Source organism: Mauremys mutica, chromosome 12, assembly GCF_020497125.1.
Source record: "Mauremys mutica isolate MM-2020 ecotype Southern chromosome 12, ASM2049712v1, whole genome shotgun sequence".
Taxonomy (NCBI): domain Eukaryota; kingdom Metazoa; phylum Chordata; order Testudines; family Geoemydidae; genus Mauremys; species Mauremys mutica.
The window spans coordinates 4,588,693-4,616,178 of NC_059083.1; the positions used below are offsets into that span (position 1 = coordinate 4,588,693).

Genomic DNA, 27,486 nt, shown 5'->3' on the forward strand with positions numbered 1-27,486 from the left:
GAATGGTGTCCCTAGCCTCTGTTTATCAAAGTTATGGAGACAGATATGAGTCAAGGAAGCCAGCAGAGTATCAGAAACCTGGAAAAATCTCTGACTGGATGGGCTCAGGCGTTTGGTTACAAGCTGAGGTGGTTCAAAAGTTTTGGATTTTTTTTTAAGCAGAATTTTTTTTATTATTTGTTTAAACAATCAAACACAGCAAGAGGCAAATACTTGGCCACACACTTCTGAAACCCCAAACCATGTTCAGGTTTTGGCAGACTAATTTCAGCTTTTCAATTAAAAAAAACAACAAATTTTGAAGGAAAGCAGACAGGAGGAAAGACCCAGAAAAAGTTTTGATGGAAAATATTTGTCCTACCCTTTTAATGAGCTTTAGTGCCTTTTAGCACTAGCTGATGCTGAGAACCAGCAATACCTTGTAAAGAAGTTTTCTCAAAACTGGGTTTGTGCTGAGATGTGGAAGGTTTATTTTTCCCAGGGGCGCCCGTGGGGGGGAGCAAGGGGGCAATTTGCCCTGGGCCCCGCAAGGGCCCCCAGGAGAATATACCATTGCAATTTTTTTTATAAAAGGGGCCCCCAAAATTTCTTTGCTCCAGGCCCCCTGAATTCTCTGGGCGGCCCTGGGCTGGAACAGGGCTGGATCAACTTTTTGTGGGCGCGGCACCAAACATATTTGTGGGCCCCCACTGGGGAAATAGGGCATGTGATGGGGGCAGTCCACAGATTGAGGGGCTGGTTGGGGACAATAGGCACAGCGGGAACGGTCCCACTCAGCCCAGCACAAGGGCACTGTTTACAAACCCACAACTGCTAGACACACAGTGGCCCGCCCAGCCCTGCGCTGCCAGCATGCCCCTTCCACACTGCCCCCCTGCCCTGCCCTTGTGCCAGCGCCCCCTCGCCCAGAGACCTCCCTCACTGATCCCTACGCCCGGCACCCCCCCTCACAGAGACCTCCCCCACAGATCCCTATGCCCGGTGCCCCCCCGCACAGAGACCTCCCCCACAGATCCCTACGCCCGGCATCCCCTCGCCGAGAGATCTTCCCCCCCAGATCTGGCCAGGTGGAAGTATTTCGGAAAAGGATGCGGGGGTTATAGTGGATCACAAATTGAACATGAGCCAACATGATGGAGGTGCAAAAAATGACTAATATTATGGGGTGTATTAACAGGAGAGTTGTATGTAAGATATGGGGCATAACTGTCCTACTATGATCAGCCCTGGTGAGGTCTCAGCTGGAGTATTGTGTCCAGTTCTGGGCACCGCACTTTAAGAAAGATGTGGATACATTGGGCAGAGTCCAGGGGAGAGACATGAAAGCGATAGGTTTGGAAAAACCTGATCTAGTGAAGCAAATGCCAAGACGTCTGTTGATTTCAGCAGGATTTGCAACAGGCTCCAAACGCATATCACAAAAACACATACACGTTATTCCCAAGAGCTAGTCATCCGATGCCCGTACGCGACAAAATCCATTGCCATAGAAGCAATGGCCAGTCGTGCATCAAAATCTAACACACACTTTTCCATTCTGAGCATGATAACTATGTATAGATTAAGCGACAGGTGGTGATTTTGGTACATACCTACTTTCCGTGCAATCCGCGGCTCCACACGCACGCTCCACTTGCTGTTTCGTGCTGTTCCAGCCACTTTGCATGTACAATTAAAAGCAAAAAACCTTTACCTGAAAGAAACAAAACAAACCTATACTGGGCGGAATAGTGAAACCTGAAAGAGTGCAAGTGAAAAGGACGGATTGATGCTACAAGGATGTGTAGATAGCTATGAAGAGAATATGAGATGTAGATAAATAGATATGAAGACACCAAGACACATAAATGAATCATATGGAGAGAGCACAATAAATCAAGAGATAACGAAAGCCTGATACAGACAGACAGGAAGAGAACGACAGCGATCAGCTAGACTGCTGTGGAGACACTGTGATAGACAGGTATGAAAAGAGAGTGAGAGATTAGATACGTACAGAGAGAGGGACAATTTGAGAGTTAGATATATAAAGATACAAAGAGAGTGTGACAGACAGAGCTGAGCATAGATACATGAGTACGTATAAGGATGGTGTAAGTGACCAGGGCATAGTCGGTCTGGCCTAGTGGTCACAGCTGGGCTGAGGTCTCCCCACCAGGGATGGGAGTTACTGCGGGGGAGTTGGAGGAATTGCAAGGCCAGGTCCCATAAACAAGAGTCAGGGTCGGGGACTGGAGACCAGAGGTAGTACCAGCTCAGAATCAAGGGGGAAGAATTAAGGGTTGAGTCAGAGACCAAACACCAGGAGATGAGGCAAAGCCCAGCAGGCCACAGACCATGTGGTTGCTCAAACAACTTCCTGGGTCAACCCCTGGGGTTAAATAGGGGCCCTTGGCCAATCAGAGACCTGCAGGGTGCTGTCACTCTCTGGGTCTCGTGGGTGGTACTTCCTGCTGCACTTACTCTGCACAGTGCGCCCTGGTGGCACCATGGGACTATCAGCCACCCCCAGCTGTGGGTTCTAATCCCCAGGTCCTCATAGACAGAGGGAACTGGGAATAGATGGGTATATAAGGACAGTTTTTGCTGTTTCTCCCCATTAAAATTATTCTAGACCAAGACACAGTGTGAATTTAAAGCCGGGTAACTGCTCCAGAACAACTCTGTGTGGAGCTACTTATTCTGGAATAAGAGTGTCTTGTTTCTGTTTAGCTTTTCCACTTTCCAAACTGGAACAGGGCACTTTTGTTCCAGAAAGTATCCGTGTAAGGAGGAGCATGTGTCTCTCCCCTTCTGACAGGGCGGGAGGCCGCACCACCTCACTGCTTCGCAAGCAGGGCGCAGCTCACAGCTAGTGAGCCCTCCTGGTGATTAGTGCAAGTAGCAGTTAGTCCCTCTGCCCAATCCCTCAGTCAGGGCGTTTCACAGTTTATAGCTCAGGATGAGTCCGGGCGATACAGCCCAGCAGTTCAGGGTGGGGAATTAGCTCCCAACCAGGAGTGACAGCAAATGCAGCTGGTGCCCTAGCTCTGGCAGGTGCCAGACTAATTCAGGCCTGGTGGCCACCCCTCCCAGGTGAGTTCCAGACCTCTGAGAGGTCTGGGTTCTCCATGGTCCTGGTTCCCAGACGCCGGCTTTCCATGGCACCTGATTTCCTGAGGCCGGGCTACTCTGAGGCCTCGTGTCCCTCATGCCGACCACTCTCATCACCTGGGTCTCTCCGTTCCCTATGGCCCAATTCCTACACAGCTGGAGTCCATCGCACCCACTGTCCCCAAGGGCTGGTTTCTGTAGCATCCCCGCGCGTGCTCTGGCCAAGCCACAGATTTTGCTCTTTCCATCTCTCAGAGGGAGCCAACCCCGGCAGCCCTGTGTGGACTTGACGCCCTTGTGGGCTCGCTTAGCTGCTCGCTGCCCCTCTCTATATGATTTGGCCTCTCTCTGCAAGGGGGGGCAGGGGAGCGGTGCTGGGGCAGGAGAGCACTGGGGTGCTGGGGGGTGCTGGGTGAGGAGCCGAGTGGCTGCTTTGGGGAGGCCATTTCCCGGTTCATTGGGAGCCGCCGTGCGTGCAGGGGAACGGCAGGATGAGGGTCTGTTCAGAGAGAAGGAGCCTGGAGTTCTTCATGGAGGTGACAGAAGTCACTGCCCTCCCGCATTGTGGGGTGGGGTGGGGGTTCGGGGAGGGGGTTCGGCCCATAGTTCACCGTGTGGGGGCTCATTCAGCTTGTCATGCACCACGGGCCGAGCTGGAGCCACCATCTTTGGGAGAGGTGAATAGATCACCAGCTGCGGCCTCCATCTTGAAGCAGGACAGCATTAAGGTCTGGGGTAGCCCGACATCTGTGTATGGGGCACGGCCTCCCCGCGGGCAGGTGGGTGCTCGGGTGGACTGGTCAGGGACTGTTCCCGTGAGATATGTGAGGGCATAGCCACCCTCTAGCAGATGAGTCTGTATCTCTTTGGCGGGGTGTCGTCAGTCCTGGGTGGACTTGAGGAGGGTGTCTGGCTGGGGTGGGGGATGGTATTTAATCCCTTAGGGGGCAGGTGTCTCTGGCCCCTCCCCCAGATCTGCATCTCCTTCGACGCCCAGGAGCTGACAGTGGCGCTGCCGGGGGAGCAGCAGCTCAAGTTCCCCAACAGGCTGGGGCTGGAGGCCATCGAATTCCTCTCGGTGGAGGGAGACTTCAGGGTCAAGTCCATCAAGTTCAAGTAGCTCCTCCCCTTCCCTGCTGGCTCCTCCCCTTCCCTGCTGGCTCCACCCCCTCCATGGAGAGTTAAAAACCTAACAATAAACATGAATCTGCTGGTCACCCTGTGCTGTCCCTGGGCTCATTATTCACCCCAGTGCAGCCCGGGAGCTGGGATCAGGGACCTGGACCCTTCTCAGCTGGCCCAGGGGAGCTGGTTGGGTGGAGGCTGGGCAGATGGGAGGGGGTGGATTCTCCTTTAGGGATAGGAGTTCCTCTGAGACTCATACAGGGGATGGGGGGAACCCAGGGGTTTAATACTGGAACATGGTCTAGTGTTTGGGAGCCAGGACTCCTGGGTTCTCTCCCCAGCTCAGGGAGGGGAGTGGCATCTAGGGGTTAGAGCAGGGCAGATGGGAGCCAGGACTCCTGGGTTCTATCCCCAAGTATGGGAAGGAGTGGGGTTACAGGTGGTGGGGGGCAGTGCTGGGAGCCAGGAGTCCCAAGTTCTACTCCTGGCTCTGGGAGCGGAAACACCTTGCGCAAAGGAGAGGACAGTTTCTCAGAAAGTTCTGATGTCTGGTGCTAGAGGGCGCAAGAACACCATGAGTGGCATACACACAGAAAACACCTCTCGTAGCCCCTTTGTATACCACCTCATTCCTCCTCCTCTCAATTCCCATGCTTGTAGCATGCATCCAAGGAACGTGTTAGCTCTCTTAGCTACAGCACTACCTTGGGAGCTCATGTTCAGCCGATTTCCACTATGGACCCCTACATCCTGTTTTTCAGAGTACCTCCTTTCCAGTTTTCAGTCTCTCATCCTGTAAGTGTGGCCTGCATTCTTTGTCCCATTAAGTATGACATTGCATGGGGCTGTCTTTAAACACGTTGTTCAGATGAGCCCAACCTACCAAGCCGTCCTGATCCATCTGTACAACTGGCCTGTCCCAATTTTTGAGTCACCTGCTAATTTTACCAGTAATGATTTATATTTTCTTCCTAATCATTGATAACGTTATTGAATTACATTGGGCTGAGAACAGATCCCTGCAGGACTGCATGAGAAACACCTCCATTGGATGACAATTCCCTACTTATCATTACCTTTTGAGATCTATCAGTTAGCCAATTTTTAGTCTATTTAATGTGGACTGAAATGGTTTTGCATGGGGCTAATTTTTGGTCAGAATTTTTTTAGCCCAATAAGTCTCACTCTTGTTCCATATTCCCATGACAAGTCCAGCTGGTGGTGTGACACTGGATGGGAAGGACGCTGAGCTACTACAGTGAATTCCTTCCCAGGCGTCTGGCTGGTGGGTCTTTCCACATCGTCAGGGTCTAACTGATCACCATATTAGCGGTTGGGAAGGTATTTTATTTCCCAGTCACAGATTGGCAGAGACCCTTGGATTTTTTGCCTTCCTCTGCAGCATGGGGCGCTGGTAGGTGACCAGACAGCAAGCGTAAACAATCGGGATGAGGGTGGGGGGTAATAGGTGCTTATATAAGAAAAAGCCCCAAAATTGGGACTGTCCCTATCAAATCTGGACATCTGGTCACCCAAGGCGCTGGTCATTTGCAAATTTAAACTAGTGTAAATGGTGGATTCTCTGTAACTCCAAGTCTTTAAACCATGATTTGAGGACTTCTGGAACTCAGCCAGAAGCAGGTGGGTGAGGTTCTGTGGTTTGCAATGTGCAGGGGGTCAGACTAGATGTTCATGATGGTCCCTTCTGGCTTTGAAGTCTAGGAGTCTCAAGAAGTCTCAGAGGGAGAGCCAGTTCCCTGATTATAAATGTTATCATCTTTCCCTTGCCAGAAATGTAACTTAATTTGGTGTGGGATCGTTCCATGTCAGGATTCCAATAAGCTATTTAGATAATATTCACACACATTGCCCTGCACTTTTATTTTAGGCTGACTAGGCAAGTTAGATCAGGTTGTAAATAACTCATTCTCAGAGAACATGGACAACATTTGCTTTTATCTCATCTACTAATGGTCCTTCCGGTGAATTCGTTGCCCGTGAGTACCGTAGTGGTAAGGCCGTGTCGATACTAGTAAAGTGCAAACCCATCTGTGCACACTTACATTGGTTTACACGTGGCTTACATCAAATACAGGACTTGGTCCAGGTGTTTTATATCATTGTAACTTAATTTGGTAAGGGATCTATTTCAACTAAATTGATATAGGCCTCAGTTAGTCTTGCTTGAGGTGTGACTGGAGGATCATAGAGATGTGGGGCTGGAAGGGACCTTGAGAGGTCCTCTAGTCTTCCCCCCTGCACTGAGACAGGACCATGTAAACCTTGACCATCCCTGACAGGTGTTTGTCCCGCCTGTTCTTAAAATCGTCCAATAACTGGGATTCCACAACCTCCCTAGGTAACCAGTTTGACGCTTCGCTATCCTTAGAGTTAGAAAGATTTTCCTAATGTCTAACCTCAATCTCATTTTCTGTAAACTGAGCCCATTACTTCTTGTCCTACCCTTGCTGGACATGGGGAACAATTGATCACTGTCCTCTTTGTAGCTGCCTTTTGCATATTTGCAGACCATCACGTCCCCATTCAGCCTTCTCTTCTCTAGACTAAACAAGCCCAGTTCTTTCCAGCTTTCCCTATAGGTCTTGTTGGCTAAGTCTCTCATCATGTGCTCTGCTCTTGTCTGGACGCTCTTCAATTTGTTCACATCTTTCTTAAAGTGTGGTGCCCAGAATTGGATACAGAACTCTAGATGAGACCTCACCAGGGCCATATAGAGTTGGGAATAATTATCTTAGAATCATAGAACCATAGAATATCAGGGTTGGAAGGGACCTCAGGAGGTATCTAGTCCAACCCCCTGCTCAAAGCAGGCTCCATCCCAACTAAATCATCCCAGCCAGGGCTTTGTCAAGCTGGGCCTTAAAAACCTCTAAGGAAGGAGATTCCACCTCCTGTATCGTACACCCAACACTTCTATTGGTACATCCAAGAATTAAATTTGCCTTTTTCGCAACAGCATCACAGTGTTGACTCATACTCCATTTGTGATCCACTATAACCCCCCGGATCCTTTTCTGAAGTACTGCCGCGTAGCCAGTTATTCCTCAGTTTGTGTTTGTGCATTTGGTTTTTCCTTCCTAAATATAATGCTTTGCACATGTCTTTATTGAATTTCATCTTGTTGATTTCAGACCAATTCTCCAATTTGTAAAGGTTGTTTTGAATTCCTATCCTGTCCTTCAAAGTGCTTGTCACCCCTCCCAACTTGGTGTCATCTGCACATTTTATACATATACTCTCCACCGCTTGGAGCAGAGAGAGCCAGGCATGCCCCTGGGCAGGGGGTTGTCATCTTCTAGCAGGGAGGAATGCAGAAGAACGGCTTCTTTACTTTTTTTTTTTAACCGAAAAAAATTATGAGTCTACTAGATGTCTTGGGGGGGGATGCCCCAGACAAGGCAGGAAACTGAATTTCTTTTCCTTACTCTCTCCCCCCCAAAAGGAATAAAATAAAATAAAGAAACATTCGCCTAACTACTTTTAAGGAGAACAGCAGTAACAAACCAAACACTACTTATGCAGATGGAAGTGAGGGGGTTCACCTCTGCAGTGCTAAATAGCCTCAGGATAGACCAGGAGGGAGGGAGGGCACATGCGCTGGCTCAATGGACACTGCTACCAAAAATCTCCAATTAGAGGCGCAGGGGTGCACATACACCTACAGTGGCGCACCCCAGGGACGCTACTCGAAGAAGAATAATTTGTTCCAGTATCTTTCTGGGTATTGAAATTAGGCTGGCTGGTCTCAAATTCCCTTGATCTTCCTTTTTTCAGACAGGCAAACATAGCGCCTCTCTCCAGAGCTCTGGGACCTAACCAGTCCTCCATACGTTCTTGGAGATACTTGCTAATGGTTCCAAGATTGCTTCAGCTGGTTGCTACGGTGAAAAGGCTTCAGGACCCACAAACTTAGATGTATTTAACTTATCTAAATATCTTTAATCGGTTCTTTCCCTATTTTGGTCTGAGATCCTTTCCCCTTGTTGTTAATATGAAGCACCTGGTCACAATTAAGCCTTTTGGTAAAGACCTGAGGCAAAATAGGGATCCCACGCTTCAGCCTTCAGAAGCAGTAGCACAGGTTAGATTTGTTTAACTGAAAACTGGCTTTTCAAGGGAAATGAAAAATGTGGTGGGAAATTTTTCATTCCTTTGAAATTTTTCAGTTTTTTTATTAAACTAAATGACAAATTGTTTAATTTAATTTAAAAGGCAGAGAGAAAAGTGAGGGCGTCGGGAATATAACAACCAAAGAACTGAAATGTTTTGTTAAGTTTGGTTTATTTTTTTTCAACTAAGGAAAAATTCCACAAAAATTGTCCCACAAAACACAATTTTTAAATTTTCCTTCAAATTTTTAATTTTTAAAATGAATTTGGCAGAGAAAATATTTTTCTCCTAGCTCTAAGGAGCAGCACCTGCCTTGGAGACCTCAGAAAACACTGACTCGTACAACAGTAGCTTAATCATAAAGAAAATGACATTTGTACTGCAGCTGAAAAGAGTTAGCCCAACAACGAAACTTTATAACACAATCTGCCAATATTAGCTTTTCAATAAACACTGTCTAAGGGAACAATCACTTCAACATCTTAATTGTTTCATTTGCTGGAAAAGGGGCGATTCCTCGGTTGAGTGTCGGGATTACACAGGGTATTGAGCTGTTTGTTCTGACAGGAGAGGTCACAGCTAAACCCCTTTGAAATAACTGGCCCACAGACCAGTGTCCAATCCCTCCCTTGCCTCTGTGGCAGGAACCGCAGATCTCAAACGCTGGCCCCCAGGGCGCTTGGGAGCTCGTCACTCCGAACCCGCCACCCAGTGTCCTGCTAACGCAGCTGGAAGAGCCGCTGAAGGGGAGCAGAGGGCTCCAGTCCTGGGCTCTGATTGGGGGAATCCTGGGGGGCCCGACGGGTCCCCAGCCTCTGTGCGCCCCAAGCCAAGGGGCAGGACGTTGTCTGTGCAGCTGGGTCCTCCCTGCCCAGCTCTGCTTCCCCTACGACACCTGCCCCTGGTCTCCTGGGAACCTCTGCCGCCTGGCGCCTGGTTTGCCCTCTGGCCTGTCCCCTCCAGCCCCCTCTCCCGCCAGGCTCCCCCCTGCTCTCCCCTCCCCCAGCCCCTTCAGCCAGGCTCTCCCCACCGCTGTCCCCTCCCCCAGTTGAGGGGTCTCTCCCTGGCCCCCGGCTGGGTCTCTCCCACAGTGGGGCTCCCTCCTTCCTTGGTGGGACCCCCCCACACCCTGAGTTGGCCTCCCAGGAGCACAGAGACTGATCCTAGAGCGCCACAAACAGACCTCCACAGCCATAGAGCTACGGGTAGAGCATCACCCCACTTCAGCCCCGTGGGCGTGTGGGTGGGGGCGGTGGCTGAGTCCTCCAGGTCAGAGAGATCAGGGGTGGGGGCTAGAGGACAGGGCACCTCAGGGACACAGCGTGAGCCGCGCACCAGCACTAACCCAGAAGATCGGGCGTATTCTCTCCCCGGCGAAAGAGGCCGGCGGGAAAGTGACGATCGGGTCCCCGGTACCAGCATCGAAAAACGACACCCGCCCCCCTTCATAGTCCAGATACACTCGGATCCTGCGGGGCACTGAGCTCAGGGACAAGGGGATGCTCTGCCCAGGGGACGTGTGAGCCCAGCACTGATCCTCCCTGCATAGCACAGCCCAGATCCCCTGCTCAGGGGTAAAGCTGATCCCTCCCTTCCTGCTCACAGAGTCTCTGGCCACCCCCACATCACAGACTCCCCTCCCCATCTCCACCTTCACCTCCCAGTAGTGTCGGCCTGAGGTGAATCCCTCACAGCCCAGCACACAGAGCTCAGTGTCAAATCTCTCAGGGTTATTGGGCAGGTTCTGCCATGTGTATTCCCATCTCACACTTCTCCGATCCGCAGACAGGATGAGCTCGGGATGGGCCGTGTGTGGATCCAGAGTCACGTTCGCTGCAGAGAGAGAATCAGAGCGTGAGGGGCAGAGCTCAGCCCTGGGGCAGGGTCTGATCGTCTCAGTGACAGAACCTGCCCCAGCTGGGGAGTGAACCAGGCAACCTCCCCCCTCCCGGATTTACCCAGTTCTGCACAGGGAGCAGCGCTGAGATCTCAGCCCTGGGCCAGGGGGATTCACACCTGACAGAGCCAGTTCAGGGACAGAGCGAAAGGATCCGCTCGGCTGAGCCAGGCCCCAGACCCAGAGTCTGAGTCTCAGCGATTCCATCCTTGTGCTGGGGGGGAGACGAGGGGGGGTCAGAGGGAGCTGGTTTTAAGCCACCTTTGTCCTTCCTTCAGTCTGCCTGGCCCCTCGCTCCAGGGGCCTCAGGGCTGCGAAGCAGAGAGCAGCCAGAGTGTGATGCCTCCTGTCTGTGCCCCCAGCAGAGCCGCCCCTGGGGAGGGTGAATCGGGGCGACCGCGCCGGGCCCTGCGCTTTGGGGGGCCCCGGGGGCTGGTGTGACTGGCTGGCGCGGTCGGTCCCAGAAGAGACGAATCCGTCACTTCCTCCCCACACACCCCCAGGGCCGGCCCTGGCCCCCAGCATGGCCCCAGCCCACTGCTACAATAACGGCTGGGGGCAGAGTTGCTGTGGAGCCCCTGTGCCAACTTCACACGGACGGGGGGGGGGGGGGGGGCTCCCGGGCACCGGAGCTATTTTCTGGGGACTCTTTCCAGGCACATCAAGGCCCCTTTGCTCTGACAGAGCAGCACGAACGGGCCTGACAGTCAGGCCCTGGAACCTTTCCCCACCTGCCGCCACCTCTCCCCACAGACGTGATCAGAGACCCTGGCAGCACAGGAGGCTCCCATCAGATCACGGGGCCCAACAATCAGGACATTTTAAAGGATTCTGTTGTGGGTTTTAGCTCAGTCTCTTGGTGTTTGAACCCCCCTGGCCCCTCCCAAGGGTTGCGCATGTGACAGTCAGTGCTGCCCACTCTCCCGCATGTCCTGGAGAAGGTGATTCTGGCTCCTGCTGCAGGAGCTCTCACCCCACATCTGCCCATCTCCTGCCCAGCAATTAATCCTGTCCCCCAGCCCCCATCAGCTCTGTCCCCATCCAACCCCCCTCAATTCAGTCACCCAGCCCCCATCATCACCCCCCATCAGTTCAGCACCCCTCCCCCACCGCCCTCAGTTCACCCTCCCAGCACTCACCCTCTCTGCTCAGAACCCACCAGCAATACAGCCCCCCCAGCCCATCAGCCCCCCAATCACTTCAAGCCCCCTGCAGCCCCCAGGCCATAATAAAGCCTCACGGCTTCACCTCTGCTCCTCCTAGGGCTCTTCACCCTGCCTAGGCCTGGGGGATACAGTGGGGGCCCCTCTCCCACTTCCCAGGCTGGCAGGGGAGCAGCTGCACTGGGGTGGGGACCCCGGGAGCCCCAGCCGTGCCCAGGGCAGCTGACAGGATTTCTGAGTAAAATTCAGCCTCATTTTTAGAGCTCTCAGATGTCGGGATTTTTTTTTCAGCCACGGCTCTATGGTGAGATCATGAGTGAGGCTTAATTTTACTGAGAAATCGCATCTCTCATGCTTCATTCATGAGAGTTGGCCTGTCTGCAAACAGGTGACGTCTACCTAACCCCTTCTGACATTTTAACATTTTTTCTTTTGACCTATAAAGTAGAGATAAAACAGAAATGTCTATTTTTGTACGTTGAATTTTCCCATTTTCACTCCCCCTTTGATAGGAGAAATTTACCTTTGCAGAACCACAGTCTAAACGACAGTGAGTCTAGAGGAAGAAATGGTGAAAAAGACGAAATGTCAGGTTGTGGTGTTTAGCGATATATTCACATTGTTAATGTTCTAACACAAAAGCAAAATGAAAAGAAAATGAACTTTATGAAGTTCTAGTGAAGGAGGTTAAGTGCAATTTAGACCAGTACAAACCATTCCACACCTCACTATAAAATAACCCCAAACATTAAAAACTAAGGACATAACCTAAGGTTACATGACAGACCCAGAGATGTTTTACCAGCAATTACACACCTGTGGCTGGCCCATGGCAGCTGACTTGGGCTCGCAGGGCTGGGGCACTGGGGCTGTTTCATTGTGGGGTAGATGCTGGGGCTTGGGCAGAGGCCTGGGCTGTGGAACCCTGTGACGGGAGAGGGTCGCAGAGCCCAGGCTCCAGCCCGAGCCCGAACCTTGTGAGCTGGAGTCAGCGGACACGGGCCAGTCACAGGTGTTTAATTGCTGTGTAGAGAAACCCTCTGAAACCAACACGTCATTCACAGACAGACCAACACACAGACACTGTGTCACTGATTAGCATTCAATCATTAGTACTCAGTAAATCTGGCTCATCCTTTGGGGGTCTCATTCTCTCCAGCTCAGGAGGGTAAAAGGTGGAGAATCTCTAAAGCAGGGGTGGGGAACCTACCTCTGCGAAGAGCTGCAGGAACTAGGAACACGGGGGGTTCCCATTTGCTGGCCCCGCACCCAGGACTCTGCCCCAGTCCCCAGGTGTGGTCCCAGCCTCAGCCCCCTTACCCCATCCTGTCCCCCCTCCCGGGGCCACGGCCCAGTCTTGGCCCCCGCTCTGGGGAGAAGGGGCACAGACAGGGGTAATTGGGGTGTCAGGTAAAATGTTTGGGGGCCACTGGCTTTCAGCTCCCCCACTGTAAAATTTCTTCCAGCGCCACTGCCTCTGCACCCTGCACGGCTGGAGCCGCAAACGCCAGCTCGGCCTGCTGCAGGGGGAAGCCCCGAGCCTCCACACCCCCTCTCTGTCCCCCTGCAGGTGAGTGGTCAGCGACTGATTTTTAATGTGGGTCAATGGCCTGTGATAGAAAAAAGGTTCCCCAGCCCTGCTCTGAAGCAAGAGAGGGGCTGTGGTGACACCGGAGGCCTTGCAGCCAAACAATCCAAACAAACATACTCCAGAAACAGTGAATTCAGCAGGAAGCTCAAGCTCAGGTTAATGTTCACAGCTGCTAGGAAAGGAAACCCCCAGGGGGTCCGAATGCAGCCCCCTACCCCAGTGTGTGTGGGCCGTACTGAGAGCTGGGTAGGGAATTCATAGCTTCCAAATGATTAGCTGACTATCTCCATCCACAATCATTGTCCCGAAGAGATTTCCCCAGCTCTGTCAGTTATCAGCGTAACATAGGTGAGAAAATCCCCCAGGTGACTGGTTATTACCTGTGAATTTCTTCACTATGGTCTCCAGAGATGCGTTTCTTTGAGACGATTCCCTGATTCTCCCCTTCAGTTCAGAAGAAAAGGCCACTGGGTTCTGAAACTTCTCCCTCTCGCATCTGAAGAATAACCCAATGTTACTCAGTGTGGAGTTCGTTCATATTTGTGTTTTACTAACATGTATTTTATTCTAGTGAATGGCTGTAGCTCAGCAGACGCTGGCAATAAATTGTCTGTTGCCCCAGGAATAGGTCCAATACCAACTTGGACCCTACAAATTTCCCCTTCGTTTTGGTGAGGCCGATACTGGAAATCTGCATCCAGTTCTGGTGTCCCCAGTTTAAAATGGACATTGAAAAAGTGGAGCCGGTGCAGAGAAGACCCACAAATCTGATATGAGGGCTGGTGAAAATGCCTTGTCCTGAGAGCTCCCTGGCACTTGAGTGTGGGGTACAAACACCGTCATGGGTAGAACAGACTTGGCACTAAAGGGCTCCTCAGTTTAGCAAACAAAGGCAGCACAAGGACCAATGGCTGGAAGCTGAAGGCAGAGAAATGCCCATGGGAATCAGACAGACATTGTTAGCAGTGCGGGTGCATTAACCATTGGCAGAAACTGCCCAGGAAGTGGTGGATTCTCCATTTCTGGACAGAGGCCCCAGAACACGGGGGCCGTGGCCCCATCACTTCTAAAAGTGAGCGAGCTCTGCTCTCTGCCTTGGTACCTGCCTGAAAGGTGAGTGATGGGGGAGGGGGCGGAGAGGAGCGAGCAGGGGGCGGGGTCTCAGGGAAGAGGCGGTGCAGGGGTGGGGCCACGGTTTGGGCACCGCTGACCCCCCCCACTTCTAGGCAGCCTCAGGTGTTACTGTCTGTTGATGTCGGTAAATCAGGACTGACTGGCTTTCTGGAAGGTGCTTTAGTCAACACACGTCAGGATTTAGTCAAATACAAGTTACTGGGCTGAACACAGGAATAACTGGGTGAAGTTTAAGGACCTGACACACGTCAGCACCAACTCTGTGGGGGCTCTGGGGCTGGAGCACCCATGGAACAAAAATAGTGGGTGCTCAGCACCCAGCAGCAGCCCCACAGATCAGCTTCCACCGCTCCCCCCCTCCCCCAGCTTTACATTGCCTTTCAGCTGCACTGAACGTCCCCTCGGTCTTGTATTGTGAGTGTAGCAAAAAGTCCTGGGGCACCTGATAGACTAACAGACGTATTGGAGCATGAGCTTTCGTGGGCGAATCCCCAGTTGGTCCTGCTCCAATACGTGTGTTAGTCTACAAGGTGCCACAGGACTCTCTGCTGCTTTTACAGATCCAGACTAACACGGCTCCCCGCTGATATTGTGAGTGTGGGAAGCAGGATCCCCTGACGTATCCCATACCCCACTGAAGGGAGATAATTAGGGACAATCCTTGGGGTGTTGTAGATGCCCATCGTACCAGGACCTGGCGTGAGACCCACTATCCCATTTCAAAGATAATTTATGTTCTTATTTAGCTCTTTGGATACATACGATGGTCAGTCCACTAGCTCCGGGGTCCTCAGCTTACAAAGGCCAGTGTGTTTCCCCCCCGCACTGGGGACGGCAAACGCCTGAATGAACCTGCACTGCCCAGGGAGCCGGGAGCAGTGGGAGTCGGTGCAGTTCTGGGGGGCAGGGCTGGAGCTGGGGGGAACTGGCTGGCGCCTTCTATTGCTGGTTCGTCAATGGCTGGGGGATGAGCCATGTAACACGGCCGGGCGGGTCCCTGCCCGCAGGTGTCTGTGTCAGCGCAGGGCCTGTCAGGCCTGTAGCTCGACATCAGCATCGCGGGGCGAGAGGCAGCCCAGGCTGGGGATCTGGGGGGCTCAGCAGTGCCACAGGCCAGGCTGCACCCCGGGACCCCGTCGCACTGATGTAAATCTCCCTTGTGGCCAATTAAACCGATTCCTCCTTGTTCTGCCCTCAGGGGACGTGAAGAACAACTGGTCACCGCTCGCTGCAGAACAGCCTCAGGCAGATCTGGAGACTGTTATCAGGCCCTGCCTCAGTCTCCTCTTCTCTAGCCTGAACACACCCATTTATTGCAACCTTCCTCACAGCTCGTCCAGTCTAAACCTCGGGTCACTTCTGTTGCTCTGCTCTGAACTCTCTCCAATTTCTCCACATCCTTCTCACAGGGCGGTGCCCAGAACTGGACACAGGATTCCAGCTGAGGCCTCCCCGTGGCAAGAAGGGGGGAACAACGTCCTCCTGTGTCTGACACTGACACTCCTGTTAACACACCTGTGCTGGGTGCTCACCCCACATCAGGCCCCGGAAAGGGTGAAGGAAGCAGAGAACGAGGAGATTGGGGAGACACGCCACACACGGGGGGTTCAGGCCAGAGCAGTGACCCCTGGTTGGACGATGAAGCTCAGCTGCGCAGGTGGGGGCTGGGCTAGAGCAAAGCCAGGAAGGTGGCAGCAGAAATGGCTGCAGTGAGGAGTCTGCAGCCCCCCTGTGCACTCGACAGGGCAGGAGGGACCCAGGCAGAGAACAGGCTGCTGGGAGCCGGGCCTGGGGGAGGGAGTGTTAGACTCACAGGGCCAGAGGGGGCTGCCAGGGTCACCTGGTCTAACCCCCGTCAGAGAGCAGGGGGGAGACGAAGGCCTGTGGGAGGGGAGTGGGGAGCAGCCCAGGGAGGGAGCAGACGGTGCCTGCATGTGGCAGGGTCCCTGGGCTGGGCCCTGGAGCAGTGGGCGGCTCGAGCTCCCCACCCAGCCCCGGCTGGAGCGGCATTGCCTGGGCAGTGGGGCCAGCGAGACTCTGCCCCCCAGCAGGGGAACCATTCAGTGACCTGGCTGGGGGCTGAGTCACGCAGACGAAGCTGCAGCTCCTGGGGGTAGAGAGGAGGCTGCAGAGTGAGAGAGAGACAACGGGGGAGAGACGCCAGGGGAGGGGTTGGCCCTGGAAGAGCTAATCCCCAGAGCAGCCAGGAGGGGGCAGCACCTGCAGTGAATACAGCAACCTGGGACAGCCTCCCACAGTGACATCTGCCTTTTTCACAAGAGCGTCACCCTGCCGCCTCCTTCACTGTGTGACCCACTGCAACCCCCAGAGCTTTTCCCGCAGTCCTGCTGCCGCCCCAGGGATTCCCCATTTCCTAGTTGTAGGTTTGATTTTTCCTCCCAACGTGCAGCACTTTGTCTCCATTGAATGTTCCCTTCAATTGATTTTAATCCTTCCTCCCTCCGCCCTGTGTCTCTTGTGTCTGTTTAGACTGTAACCTCCCTGGGGCAGGGACTGTCTCTGTCTGTGTCTGTGCAGCACCCGGCACGTTGGGCCCTGGTTTGCCTTGAGCCTCCAGGCACGGCCATAGCGCTACTGATAACAGCACGTTATAAACTCCTCAGAGCAGGGAACGTCTCTTCCATCGTATCTCCTGCCACGCCCAGCACACGGCTAGAGCTCACTGCATAATTAGAAACAATTAACAAACAGCTCATTGAATAGCCATCAGATGGCCCTGACTTTCCATCCCTACCAACCTGGGTGGAGTTTGGAGTCTATGATGTAGAAATGAAAAACTCGTTCTCCATCCCCGATCCCGAGGTCTCCGTTCCACCAGCCACACTACAAATAACACCCCTGTCTGTGGGTCAATCACTCTTTTCTCAGGCTGCTCTATTCTGGAGTCTGGTCACAATGACAACAGCCCCGAGATGAGATGTAACGGAGGGAGATTGGGAACCAGCCCCACACTCTGCACTGCTGGGCCGTGGGGAGCCAAGTCTCATGTCCAAAATCCCTTCCCTGCCCTGGGAAGTGAAAGGGAGAGTGAGAAGGAGCCACCTACCTGCTCAAGGTGCCTTTGATGTCCTAGAGGGGAGAGAGAAAAGGAAATTCAGTCCCAGCTCTCACACTAAGGATCCCTCCTGCTCTGGAGGGGACTCACTTGGTCTTCATAGTTCGAGGTTCAAAGATAAATTATTGGTTATTTATTAACGCAAACAAAAACATTCCATGTGCAGCATTTGCTCTTTCGGAGAAGTGCTCTGACTGCAGGACCTGGGCCTAGGAAGTTTGTACTAGGAGGTACACAGGCTCTTTGTGTAGTGACATTTGGATAACCTGCTGGCACATGGAACCAGAGGGCTCAGTCTTGTGATGTGCGGAACAAGGATCTTCCTAACACTCACAGGTGTGGGGAAGATCCCCTCCTGCAGACTCCAGTGGGTCCAGAGGGAGGGATGCCCCCATGCTGTGCTGCCCCCATGGTGTAAACTCTCTCCCCACTCGCCCACAAACACTCTGAAGTCCTGTCCTGTGGGCTTCTTGACATCCACAGGAAGGTGGGGCTGCGTGAGAACAGTGGGTGTGGGGTACAGAGTAACACAGGGCCAATCACTATCCTACACTCCAGGATCAATGCAGGAAACCTGAGGAGTGAAGACTCCTGCCCACAGCAGATACTGGTCACAACAGATAATCTGACTATAAATATCAGCTAGAGAAGTCCAGGATGCTACGTTTTATTTCTCACCTTTTTTTTTCTTTCTGCTAGTTAGAGGCATTTTTTGAAAAATAAAATCATTAGAAGGCTTTTGGAATTCTAACGACTACTTACACGTTCAGGCTGCCATAAGTAATGAACAGCTTCCCTGTTTAACTTCAGTTCAGGCAGAGAAAATCATCACAGCCTCAGACCTCATGTATCAATTTTTAGGCCAATATTTTCCCTTTTTGTGATATGTAGGAAAAGTGGCAAAATCAGGCTTTAAATGGAATCGTAGCTTCAATCGTAGTTATTTCCATAATTAAACAATGGTTCCATCTTTAATCTTTTGGCGTTAGCGTTTGGAAGACAGGAAATGCCAGACTGGCTCAGACAGGACGTCCATCTAATCAGTATTCAGTCTCCAAAGGTGGACAGTGCCAGATACTTCAGAGGAAGGTGTCAGATAATCTGTCTCCCACATTCTCATCCTTCTCTCTAACAGTTAGCGACTGGCTGAAGCAATGAAGCATGAGGTTTAATATCACTCTGTGTATTCTTGTTATCCATATAAATATCTGATCACTTTTGAGTTTTGCTAAATGCTTGGTCTCAGCAACATCCGGTGGCAATCAGCTCCATAGTCTAATTATGTGATGTGTGAATAATTGTTCATTGCATCGGTTTTGAATTTGTCACCTTCTAATTTTATTGAATTTCCCTTTGTTCTTGCATTATGAGACAGGGAGAACAGAGTTTGGAGTCTGTGATTTTTGGAGGAGTCTTCTCCTACTAGAATTCAAAAGATGAATTTCTTTTCATTTAGGGCTCGATCCAATGCTCGTTGTACTCAAGAAGTATATTTCCATTGACTTTACTGGGCATTTTATCAAGCCCTTAAGGAAAAATAATGTATATTGTAGCAATACTGTATGTTCTGACCATTCACTCCTACACTCCAAAAGTGAAGGGTTAGGAGACTTTCTTGCCCTGAGAAAGGTTCTGGAGTGTTTCTAATACCGTCTCACCTGCAGGAATTCCCTCGCTGTCTGCTGGCACTTCTGCTCCATCTCACTGATTAGGAAACTGAAAGAGGATAGTTCCTCAGATAGTTTGGCAACATATTCATCCCTCCTTTTTTCAATTTCTTTCTTCAGCTCTTCCAACTTGGCCAGCAGGAGTCGCTCTTGTTCCTCCAAAAACTGGCGCAGTTGCTGAAATTCAGCCACAATCTTTTGCTTCTCAGTTTGTAGCTGTTTCTGAAATGACGAGATACGAACAGGAAAATCACAGGTCAAGGACAAGACTACGGAGTGAGTCATGGGACATTTTATAAACCTACGGGATATTTTATGCACGTGGCAGCATGTCATTGCAACACCATGGAATTTAACTTCTGATATTTTATGGAAAACATAGTCTATGCTCAGTAGACAGAAGATTTTCCAATAGATTTTCAAGAGTCCTAACTGGTGTTTAGAATATGAATTTTTCTTGCATGATTTGATAATCTGTGATCTGTGGCTTCTAGAAAACCAGATCCTTCCAGTAACAGGAAGCACAGCAGGTGTGGGATTCAGAGCTGACTGGCAAGGATTATTTTAGTAGAGGAAACAGTAGAACCCAAACTAAGAAGCGCTAGACTTGATCTGGGGAACACAAGCTGTCTACAAAATAGAGAGAGACAGAAAAGGGCATTTAAAAAAAAAGTACTACAATTTCAGCTCCATCATTTGGTCTCATGAGTTCTGAAAACAGTTTTCGATACATAAAATTTGGCCCACCATAAATCTTGGATTTTAAGCCACAAGGGACCTTGAGCACAAATTGGGCTGCTGGGAAGACCCCTTTTTACCCATGCAAATCTGAGTTTGCAGGTTCCTTAGGACTGAGTGCATGTGAACTGGACAGAAGCCCACCAATTCATGGTGTTTCTGGAGCACTCTCTGGCCCCGGATACCCTAGGAGCCAGGAAATCAGACCAGATCTGGACCCAGATCTTCTCCATGGCAATGTCTAGCAGCGATACCATTCCGGGCCTGTTCCAAAGCTCACTGAACTGACCCGGAGTCTCTCCAATGACGTCCTTGTGCTTTGTCTTAGGCACTAAGTGAACCTCCTCCTCTGGGGCAGGAGATTCCCAGAGCAGCTGCACTGATTGGCCAGCTGCGGTTCTCTCTGTTGAAAGTGCAGCTGGCCAAAAACTTGGGGGTGGGGAGGAGGAATTTGCAAAAATAATTGAAATTTCAACATTGTTTCCATTTCTCAGTTTTCAAAATGGAACTTCTTTTGATTTGTTTGAAAAATATGTTGAAATAACTTTTGAAAAATGTCACATTTTTCTTTCTCCCTTTTCCCAAAATGGAACGAAATAATGTTCATTTCCCCCCATTTTTCTTTTTAGGATTTCCTCTCTGTACCTCTTCAAAAGAGCTCCCAGTTTTGAAAAAGTGGCAAAAAGGAAAAGGAAAAACTAAGGGGAAAGAATGGGAAATTATTCATTTTAGTGCGCTCAGTCGAAAAAAGGGCTAAAAGAGAAAGAAAGAGTTTAAAAAAATGAACATTTTAAAAAATTTCAGCTTTTTAAAAGCAAAATGAAAATTTCAGTTTGAAATGACACAAAAATGTTTGTTTCATTTTGAAATTTCCTATCAAAAAAATTGAAACGTTTGTTGCAAGTGACTTTTTCCTATGAAAAAAGTTGTTTTCTATTAAACCCCTTTTATCTACAGGAAGCATTTTTTTGGTTGAAACTTTTCAACCAGCTTTAGTTGAAAGACTAAAGGAGAAACTACAGTTAAGTAAACAAATTACACTCGAATTATCAGAGTTTTAATCATCCAAATATTGTCACTTTCTTTAATGCAGCATTTTCCTGCTGACTCTCAATTAAAGCAGAACAGTTTTTCTTTACAATGAGAAGAAAGAAGTGATCATCTTTCAGGATGAGAACGTGTTACTCACTATTCCTCTGATGACACTCAGTTAAGCCGTGTATTGATAATGTCCCTGTGCACATCTGCATCTGAGTAATAACGGCACCTACCAGCAGTTCATGGCTTTTATTTTCCCCACTCAATTTAAATGACAGAATCTTTTCGCTCTCTTTCTTCAAACTCTCCAAACGGCTCCGAATTTGTTTCTAATTAAAGAAAAACTGGTTTAGTTTTGGTTGTTTTTGGAGGATTTCCCCCCATTTATTTATATTTGCAAGAATATCAAATACATAATAAAATGGTGGGTGCTCTAACCACATGACTATACAGTCAGTCTCACGCTTGTGGTCTCTCTCTCTCTCTCTGGCCCAAATGACTCTTTATCCCCAGTGCAATAGCTTCTACAGTGGGGAGGGAGGGAGCCCCACATCACCACAGGCCATGGGTAGGGCACTCCCCTGAGAAATGGCAGATCCCTGTACCAATCTCTTCTCCTCATCAGGTGGAGGAGGGACTTGACCCAGTGCTTCCTACTTCCCAGGTGGGCACCCTAACCCCTGGGCTAAAAGTCAGGAGGGAGGCTGCCTCTGTGTGTACCAGCTTGTGGGGCCTGATCTGGCAGGTCTGTTCAGAGGCCACCTCCCAAGTTGGGCCTCACGCTCTACCTAGGCAGCCGAACGCCTGTCTTCCTCCAGACCGTGAATCGCTCTAGGGCTTAGGTGGGAAATCGGCACCTGGATGCCTAGCGGGAGGCAGCACTGCAGGGTGCATGTCTAGAAATATAGGGATGGTGTAAAAGCTGGAACGAGCCAGAAAGGCCCAGACCAACATTTTAGTCAATAAAATTGTTGCAAAAACCAGCAGGTGCTTTTACAGACAGTTAAGAACAGTATTTTGGTGATGAGAACAGACTCATAACACATGGTGCTCCGGGGGGAATTCAGCGCCGCTGCGCAATGCAGGGTTTTGCAGAAATTAATGTTGGGCACCGAAAATCCCCCCCCCCCCGAAATGGGCTGCAGAGACGTTGGCCGCCACTAGGGGCTGCTGGACTTGGCAGAGCCCAGATCTCAAACAGAGACAATCCCAGGGGGAGGGAACGGGAGTGTCCCCAGCAGCTGCTGCAGTTCCCAGCCTGGCCTGAGGGCAGGAAGGGGGCAGCAGTGAGCAGGAAACGCCGCGCAAGCCGGGACCCAGCATGAGGCTGTTTCTCCTTCTGGGTCCCTGGGCTCGGGGGGAGACGGGCTGTGAGTGTGTGGGCCGGGGAGGGCTCCTCAGCTCGGCTCTGGGGTCGGAGGAGGCAGAGAAGCAGGAACTGGGTTGTTGTCGGGGTTTCTTTAACTCTCTACCCCGGGGAAAAAATTGTGTGTGTGTCTGTATTGTTACAGACAGATTTGCTGACAGGTATTTTGAAATAAATTACGAAAATAATTAAAACTGGTGTGATTGTATTGTGTTATTTTGACAAATAAAATTTGCAGAATTTTAAAATATTGTGCACAGAATTTTAAATGTTTTGGTGCAGAATTCCCCCAGGAGTAACATTCTCATTAACTCATTTTGGCTCAAAACCATATTTTAAACCCCAAAAGACCTTGAGGACAATATTTTACCACTGAGAACTGATTCCTAGCACGCTGTTATTAACCCGTTCCAGCCCAGAGCCAGTTTTTAAACACCACGAAGGACCTGGGGCACATGGTTCCGAAGTGGCCCAGAAGGTGAGATGTGTAACCAGAGCACATTGCCTTATGGACAATATTGTACCACTGAGAACGGATTAACAGCTGACTGTCATTAACCTCTTCCAGCCCAGAGCCAGTTTTTGTACGCTAATAGGGACCTGGAACAATCGGTTCTGAAGTTGCACAGGTGGAGGAAATTATTACATATTGTACATAGAGATGAGAATACATAATGCTAATGAGAAACCCAGGTAATTTATCTTTGATGGGGCATTCTGGGTAACAATTAGCTTTATTACTAAAGCTGCACAGGACACATGGTTCCGAAGAGACACAGGAATGGCATTTTGATAAATAAAACTGTTGCCAAAAAGAGCAGATACTGTGGCAGACACTTAAGAACAACATTTTAGTAACGAGAACAGACTAATCGAACATCGCTATTAACCTGATCAGGCCCAGAACCTCTTTTTTAACCCCCAAAAGGACCCAGAACACACAGTTCTGAAGTGGCTCATGGGACCAGAATGATACGCACAGAGGCGTAGCGAACGCCCTCTGTACCCTCCGACCGGAGGGGGCCCCGCAAGGAAGGTGGCCCCTAAAAGTGGCAATAAAATAAATACCGCATTCCAGTTTCTGCATTGTCAGGGGCCCCGGACATATGTTCGGAGGGGGCCACATATGTTCGGAGGGGGCCACGTTCTTTGTTGCTATGGTCCTGGATACGCATAACACAACTCACTGAGAACAATGCTATCAGGACCGTCCTTAGGATTTACGGGGCCCTGCGCTAGGGTGACCAGATGTCCCGATTTTATAGGGACAGTCCCGATATTTGAGGCTTTTTCTTATATAGGCTCCTATTACCCCCCACCCCCTGTCCTGATTTTTCACATTTGCTGTCTGGTCACCCTACCCTGCGCAGCATTATTAAACGGTTGCCCCTCTGCTCCACTGATGGCGGTCCCCAGCCAGCGCTGCTGACCCCAGTGTGTCGAGGGGGCACAGCCACCACCCCCGTGCCCGGACCCCCAGAACCTCCCCCCCCCATTGCTGACACACACCGGCAGTGGCTCAAGACAGGCTTCACGCTGTCACATGGGGGCTGCATCTTGCCAGAGCCCACGGCCCTCCTGCAGCCCCTCGCCACTCCTGGCTCCCCACGGGCATTGTGACAGGAAGTACCAAGCAGTAACAACAACAACAATACTACGTGTGTGTGCGCGTGACAGTGTGTGTGTGAGTGAGTATGTGTGTGAGAGAAAGAACCTCTGTGTGTGTGTGTGTGTGTGTGTGTGTGTGTTGGGGAGTGTGAGACTGTGTGTGAGAGACAATCTGTGTTGGGGAACTGTGACTCGTGAGAGGCCGAGTGTATGTGGGTGTGAGAATCAGTCTGTGTGTGAGAGACTCTGTGTGTGTGTGTGTGTGTGCGCGCGCGACACTTCTCCTGTCCTGGCCCTGGTCCGGCCCCCGCCAGAGACGGAGCGGCGCAGCCAGGCAGGGTGCAGGGAGGGACTCCGCTGCAGGCAGCGGTGGGCTCCCCGGGGCTGGGGCGGCAGAGCTGAGCCGGCTGAGGAACGAGTGAGGAAGGGGGCAGGGTTGGGGTTGGGGAGAAGCCCAACGGCCCAGCACAAGGGAGGGTCCGGAGAAGAGAGGAGCCAGCTGTGGCCAGCGAGGGGAAATGGTGCCCCAAATTTTCCGGTGCCCTACACAGCCGCGTGTGCCGCGTATGCCTAGGGACGGCCCTGAACGCCATCCCACGGAAATCCTTTTCTGAACCCACCTTCAAGTGCCAGTTACAGGCAAAAAATAGCTTTATTTTTTCTGAGGTGGCACAAGGGACCAAAATGATACACACACAGTGTGGGTGCCATCTATAATGCAAGCCTGCATTGCATGCCTGACCGCCTGTGCATTGTCTGACTGGCCCCTGCAGGCTGGGTCCGACACACGGGACGATTCTCTCCAGCCCCGATGTAGAACAAAATGGTGTCCTTCGCAGAGCAGGACCTCACACACAGTGCATGTGAGATCATGTTTACACCGCATGCACTGGAATGGCATTTTAATAAAAACAACTCAGTGGAAACAGTCAGACAATAATGGGAACGTTACTGTAGTCATGAGAGCTGATTAACGGCTGAGTGTCATTAACCCATTCCAGCCCAGAACCATTTTCAAACCAAGGAGGAGCCTGAACAGTGAGTTCTGAAGTGGCTCACACCATCTTGTCAACTGTTGGAAATGGGCCATCCTGATTGTCACTACAAAAGTTTTTTTTTCCCTCCTGCTGATAATAGCCCACCCTAACTGATTAGTCTGTTAGAGCTGATATGGCAACACCCAGTTTTTCATGTTCTCTGTGTATATATATCTTCCTACTGTATTTTCCACTGCATGCATCAGATGAAGTGGGTTTTAGCTTTTCCACTGCATGCATCAGATGAAGTGGGTTTTAGCCCACGAAAGCTTATGCCCAAATAAATTTGTTAGTCTCTAAGGTGCCATAAGGACGCCTCGTTTTTTTTTAAACAGTGTGTTATGTCTGTTCTCATTGCTAAAGTATTGATTGTAAGGGTGTCTAACTGTATCTGCTGGTTTTTGCCAAAAATTATTTTATTAAAATGCAGTTCCTGGCTGTTCCAGCTTTTACACCGTCCCGTGATTTCTTACCTTGTAATCCTCAGCAGCCTCCTCTATGAGAACCGCAGGGTGTCCTTTGTGATCTTGGGACAGATGGCAAACCACACAAATGAGTGTTTGATCCTTTTGGCAGAAGACATCTAAAGCCCTCTGGTGTTTTTCACACACTGTCTCAACTTCTGGTTCTTTTGTTAACTCCAGTGTAAGTTTTCTGGAAGCTTCTACAATATTCCTCAGCTGTCTGTTTGGTTTGAGGTTTCTCCGGGAGAAGGTTTCTCTGCACTCAGGACAGGGGAAGTCTGTACTCAATCCTTCCCAGCACTGAGTGATGCAGGCCTGGCAGAAATGGTGCCCACAAGCTAGAGACACTGGATCTTTAAAATAATCTAGACACACTGAACAAGTCAGTTCAGCGAGGAGCAGTTGTGCTGGAGTCGCAGCAGCCATGGCTGCTTCTGCAGAGAAAAGAGGAATTTAGTTTCATTTCCCTGTTCTCAGAAATGGGCTGATTCTGAACTTTGCACACGAAGCAGGCGTTTCCTGTGCATTCGTTGTCTCATGTTACTCTTGGGAGGCTGGAACAGGGCCAGATTAACTTTTTGTGGGCACGGCACCAAACATATTTGTGGGCCCCCACTGGGGAAATAGGGCACATGATGGGGGCGGTCGGCAGAGCGAGGGGCCGGTTGGGGGCAACGAGGCGCAGCGGGAACGGCCCCACTCAGCCCAGCACAAGGGCACAAACCCACAACTGCTAGACGCACACTGGCCCGCCCAGCCCTGCGCTGCCAGCGTGTCCGTTCCACACTGCCCCCCTGCCCAGTGCCCTGCCCTTATGCCAGCGCCCCCTCGCCCAGAGACCTCCCCCACAGATCCCAGCCCCCTCACCCAGAGACCAGCCTCACAGATCCCAGCGCCCCCACCCAGAGACCTCCCCACAGATCCCAGCGCCCCCACCCAGAGACCAGCCTCACAGATCCCAGCGCCCCCACCCAGTGCCCTGCCCTTATGCCAGCGCCCCCTCACCCAGAGACCTCCCCCACAGATCCCAGTGCCCCCACCCAGAGACCTCCCCACAGATCCCAGCGCCCCCTCACCCAGAGACCTCCCCCACAGATCCCAGCGCCCCCACCCAGAGACCAGCCTCACAGATCCCAGCGCCCCCACCCAGTGCCCTGCCCTTATGCCAGCGCCCCCTCACCCCGTGTCCTCGCCGTCAGATCCCAGCGCCCCCACCCAGAGACCTCCCCCACAGATCCCAGCGCCCCCTCACCCAGAGACCTCCCCACAGATCCCAGCGCCTCCACCCAGAGACCAGCCTCACAGATCCCAGCGTCCCCACCCAGAGACCTCCCCACAGATCCCAGCGCCTCCACCCAGAGACCAGCCTCACAGATCCCAGCGTCCCCACCCAGAGACCTCCCCACAGATCCCAGCGCCTCCACCCAGAGACCAGCCTCACAGATCCCAGCGCCCCCACCCAGTGCCCTGCCCTTATGTCAGCGCCCCCTCACCCAGAGACCTCCCCCACAGATCCCAGCGCCCCCACCCAGAGACCTCCCCCACAGATCCCAGCGCCCCCACCCAGAGACCTCCCCCACAGATCCCAGCGCCCCCACCCAGAGACCTCCCCCACAGATCCCAGCGCCCTCACCCAGAGACCTCCCCCACAGATCCCAGCGCCCCCACCCAGAGACCTCCCCCACAGATCCCAGCGCCCCCACCCAGAGACCTCCCTCACAGATCCCAGCGTCCCCACCCAGAGACCTCCCTCACAGATCCCAGCGTCCCCACCCAGAGACCTCCCCCACAGATCCCTACACCCAGCACCCCCCCGCACAGAGACCCCCCTCCCCACAGATCCCTATGCCCAGTGCCTCCTCACCCAGAGACCCCCCCACAGATCCCTACGCCTGGTGCCTCCTCACCCAGAGACCCCCCCACAGATCCCTACGCCTGGTGCCCCCTCACCCAGAGACCTCCCCCACAGATCCCTACGCCCCCTCATCCAGAAACCCTCCCCCACAAATCCCTACGCCCAATGTCCCCTCACCCAGAGACCCCCCCACAGATCCCTACGCCCGGTGCCCCCTCGCCCAGAGACCTCCCTCACAGATCCTACGCCCAGCGCCCCCCCACACAGAGACCTCCCCCACAGATCCCAGCACTCCCTCGCCCAGAGACCTCCCCCACAGATCCCAGCACCCCCTTGCCCAGAGACCACCCCGACAGATCCCAGCACCCCCTCGCCCAGAGACCTCTCCCACAGATCCCTACGCCAGGCGTCCCCTCGCCGAGAGATCTTCCCCCCCAGATCTGGCCAGGTGGAAGTATTTCGGAAAAGGATGCGGGGGTTATAGTGGATCACAAATTGAACAT

The 27,486-nt window shown here is 51.7% G+C and overlaps 1 protein-coding gene across 1 annotated transcript; it reads right to left on the bottom strand.

Annotated features, from left to right (window-relative positions):
• Window positions 1-8,489: 8,489 nt before the first annotated feature.
• LOC123345576 (tripartite motif-containing protein 10-like) lies at window positions 8,490-25,610 on the bottom strand. The gene is made up of 7 exons (XM_044982555.1): window positions 25,138-25,610; window positions 20,887-20,982; window positions 18,869-19,099; window positions 17,202-17,224; window positions 13,381-13,496; window positions 11,933-11,965; window positions 8,490-10,182 (listed from the first exon to the last, which is right to left on the bottom strand). The coding sequence occupies exons 1-7, from the start codon at window positions 25,552-25,554 to the stop codon at window positions 9,659-9,661; spliced, it is 1,440 nt and encodes a 479-aa protein (XP_044838490.1). The 5' UTR covers window positions 25,555-25,610; the 3' UTR covers window positions 8,490-9,658.
• Between the last annotated feature and the right edge of the window lie 1,876 nt (window positions 25,611-27,486).

What these genes read in the sequence shown, in the direction of transcription:
- LOC123345576 (XM_044982555.1), bottom strand. Translation starts at nt 25,554, where the DNA reads ATGGCTGCTGCGACTCCAGCACAACTGCTCCTCGCTGAACTGACTTGT. An exon ending in AGGCTGCTGAGGATTACAAG is followed by an intron (nt 20,983 to 25,137) that starts GTAAGAAATCAC and finishes TTCTTTAATTAG; the next exon opens with AAACAAATTCGGAGCCGTTT. An exon ending in ATAAAAGCCATGAACTGCTG is followed by an intron (nt 19,100 to 20,886) that starts GTAGGTGCCGTT and finishes TCGTCATTTCAG; the next exon opens with AAACAGCTACAAACTGAGAA.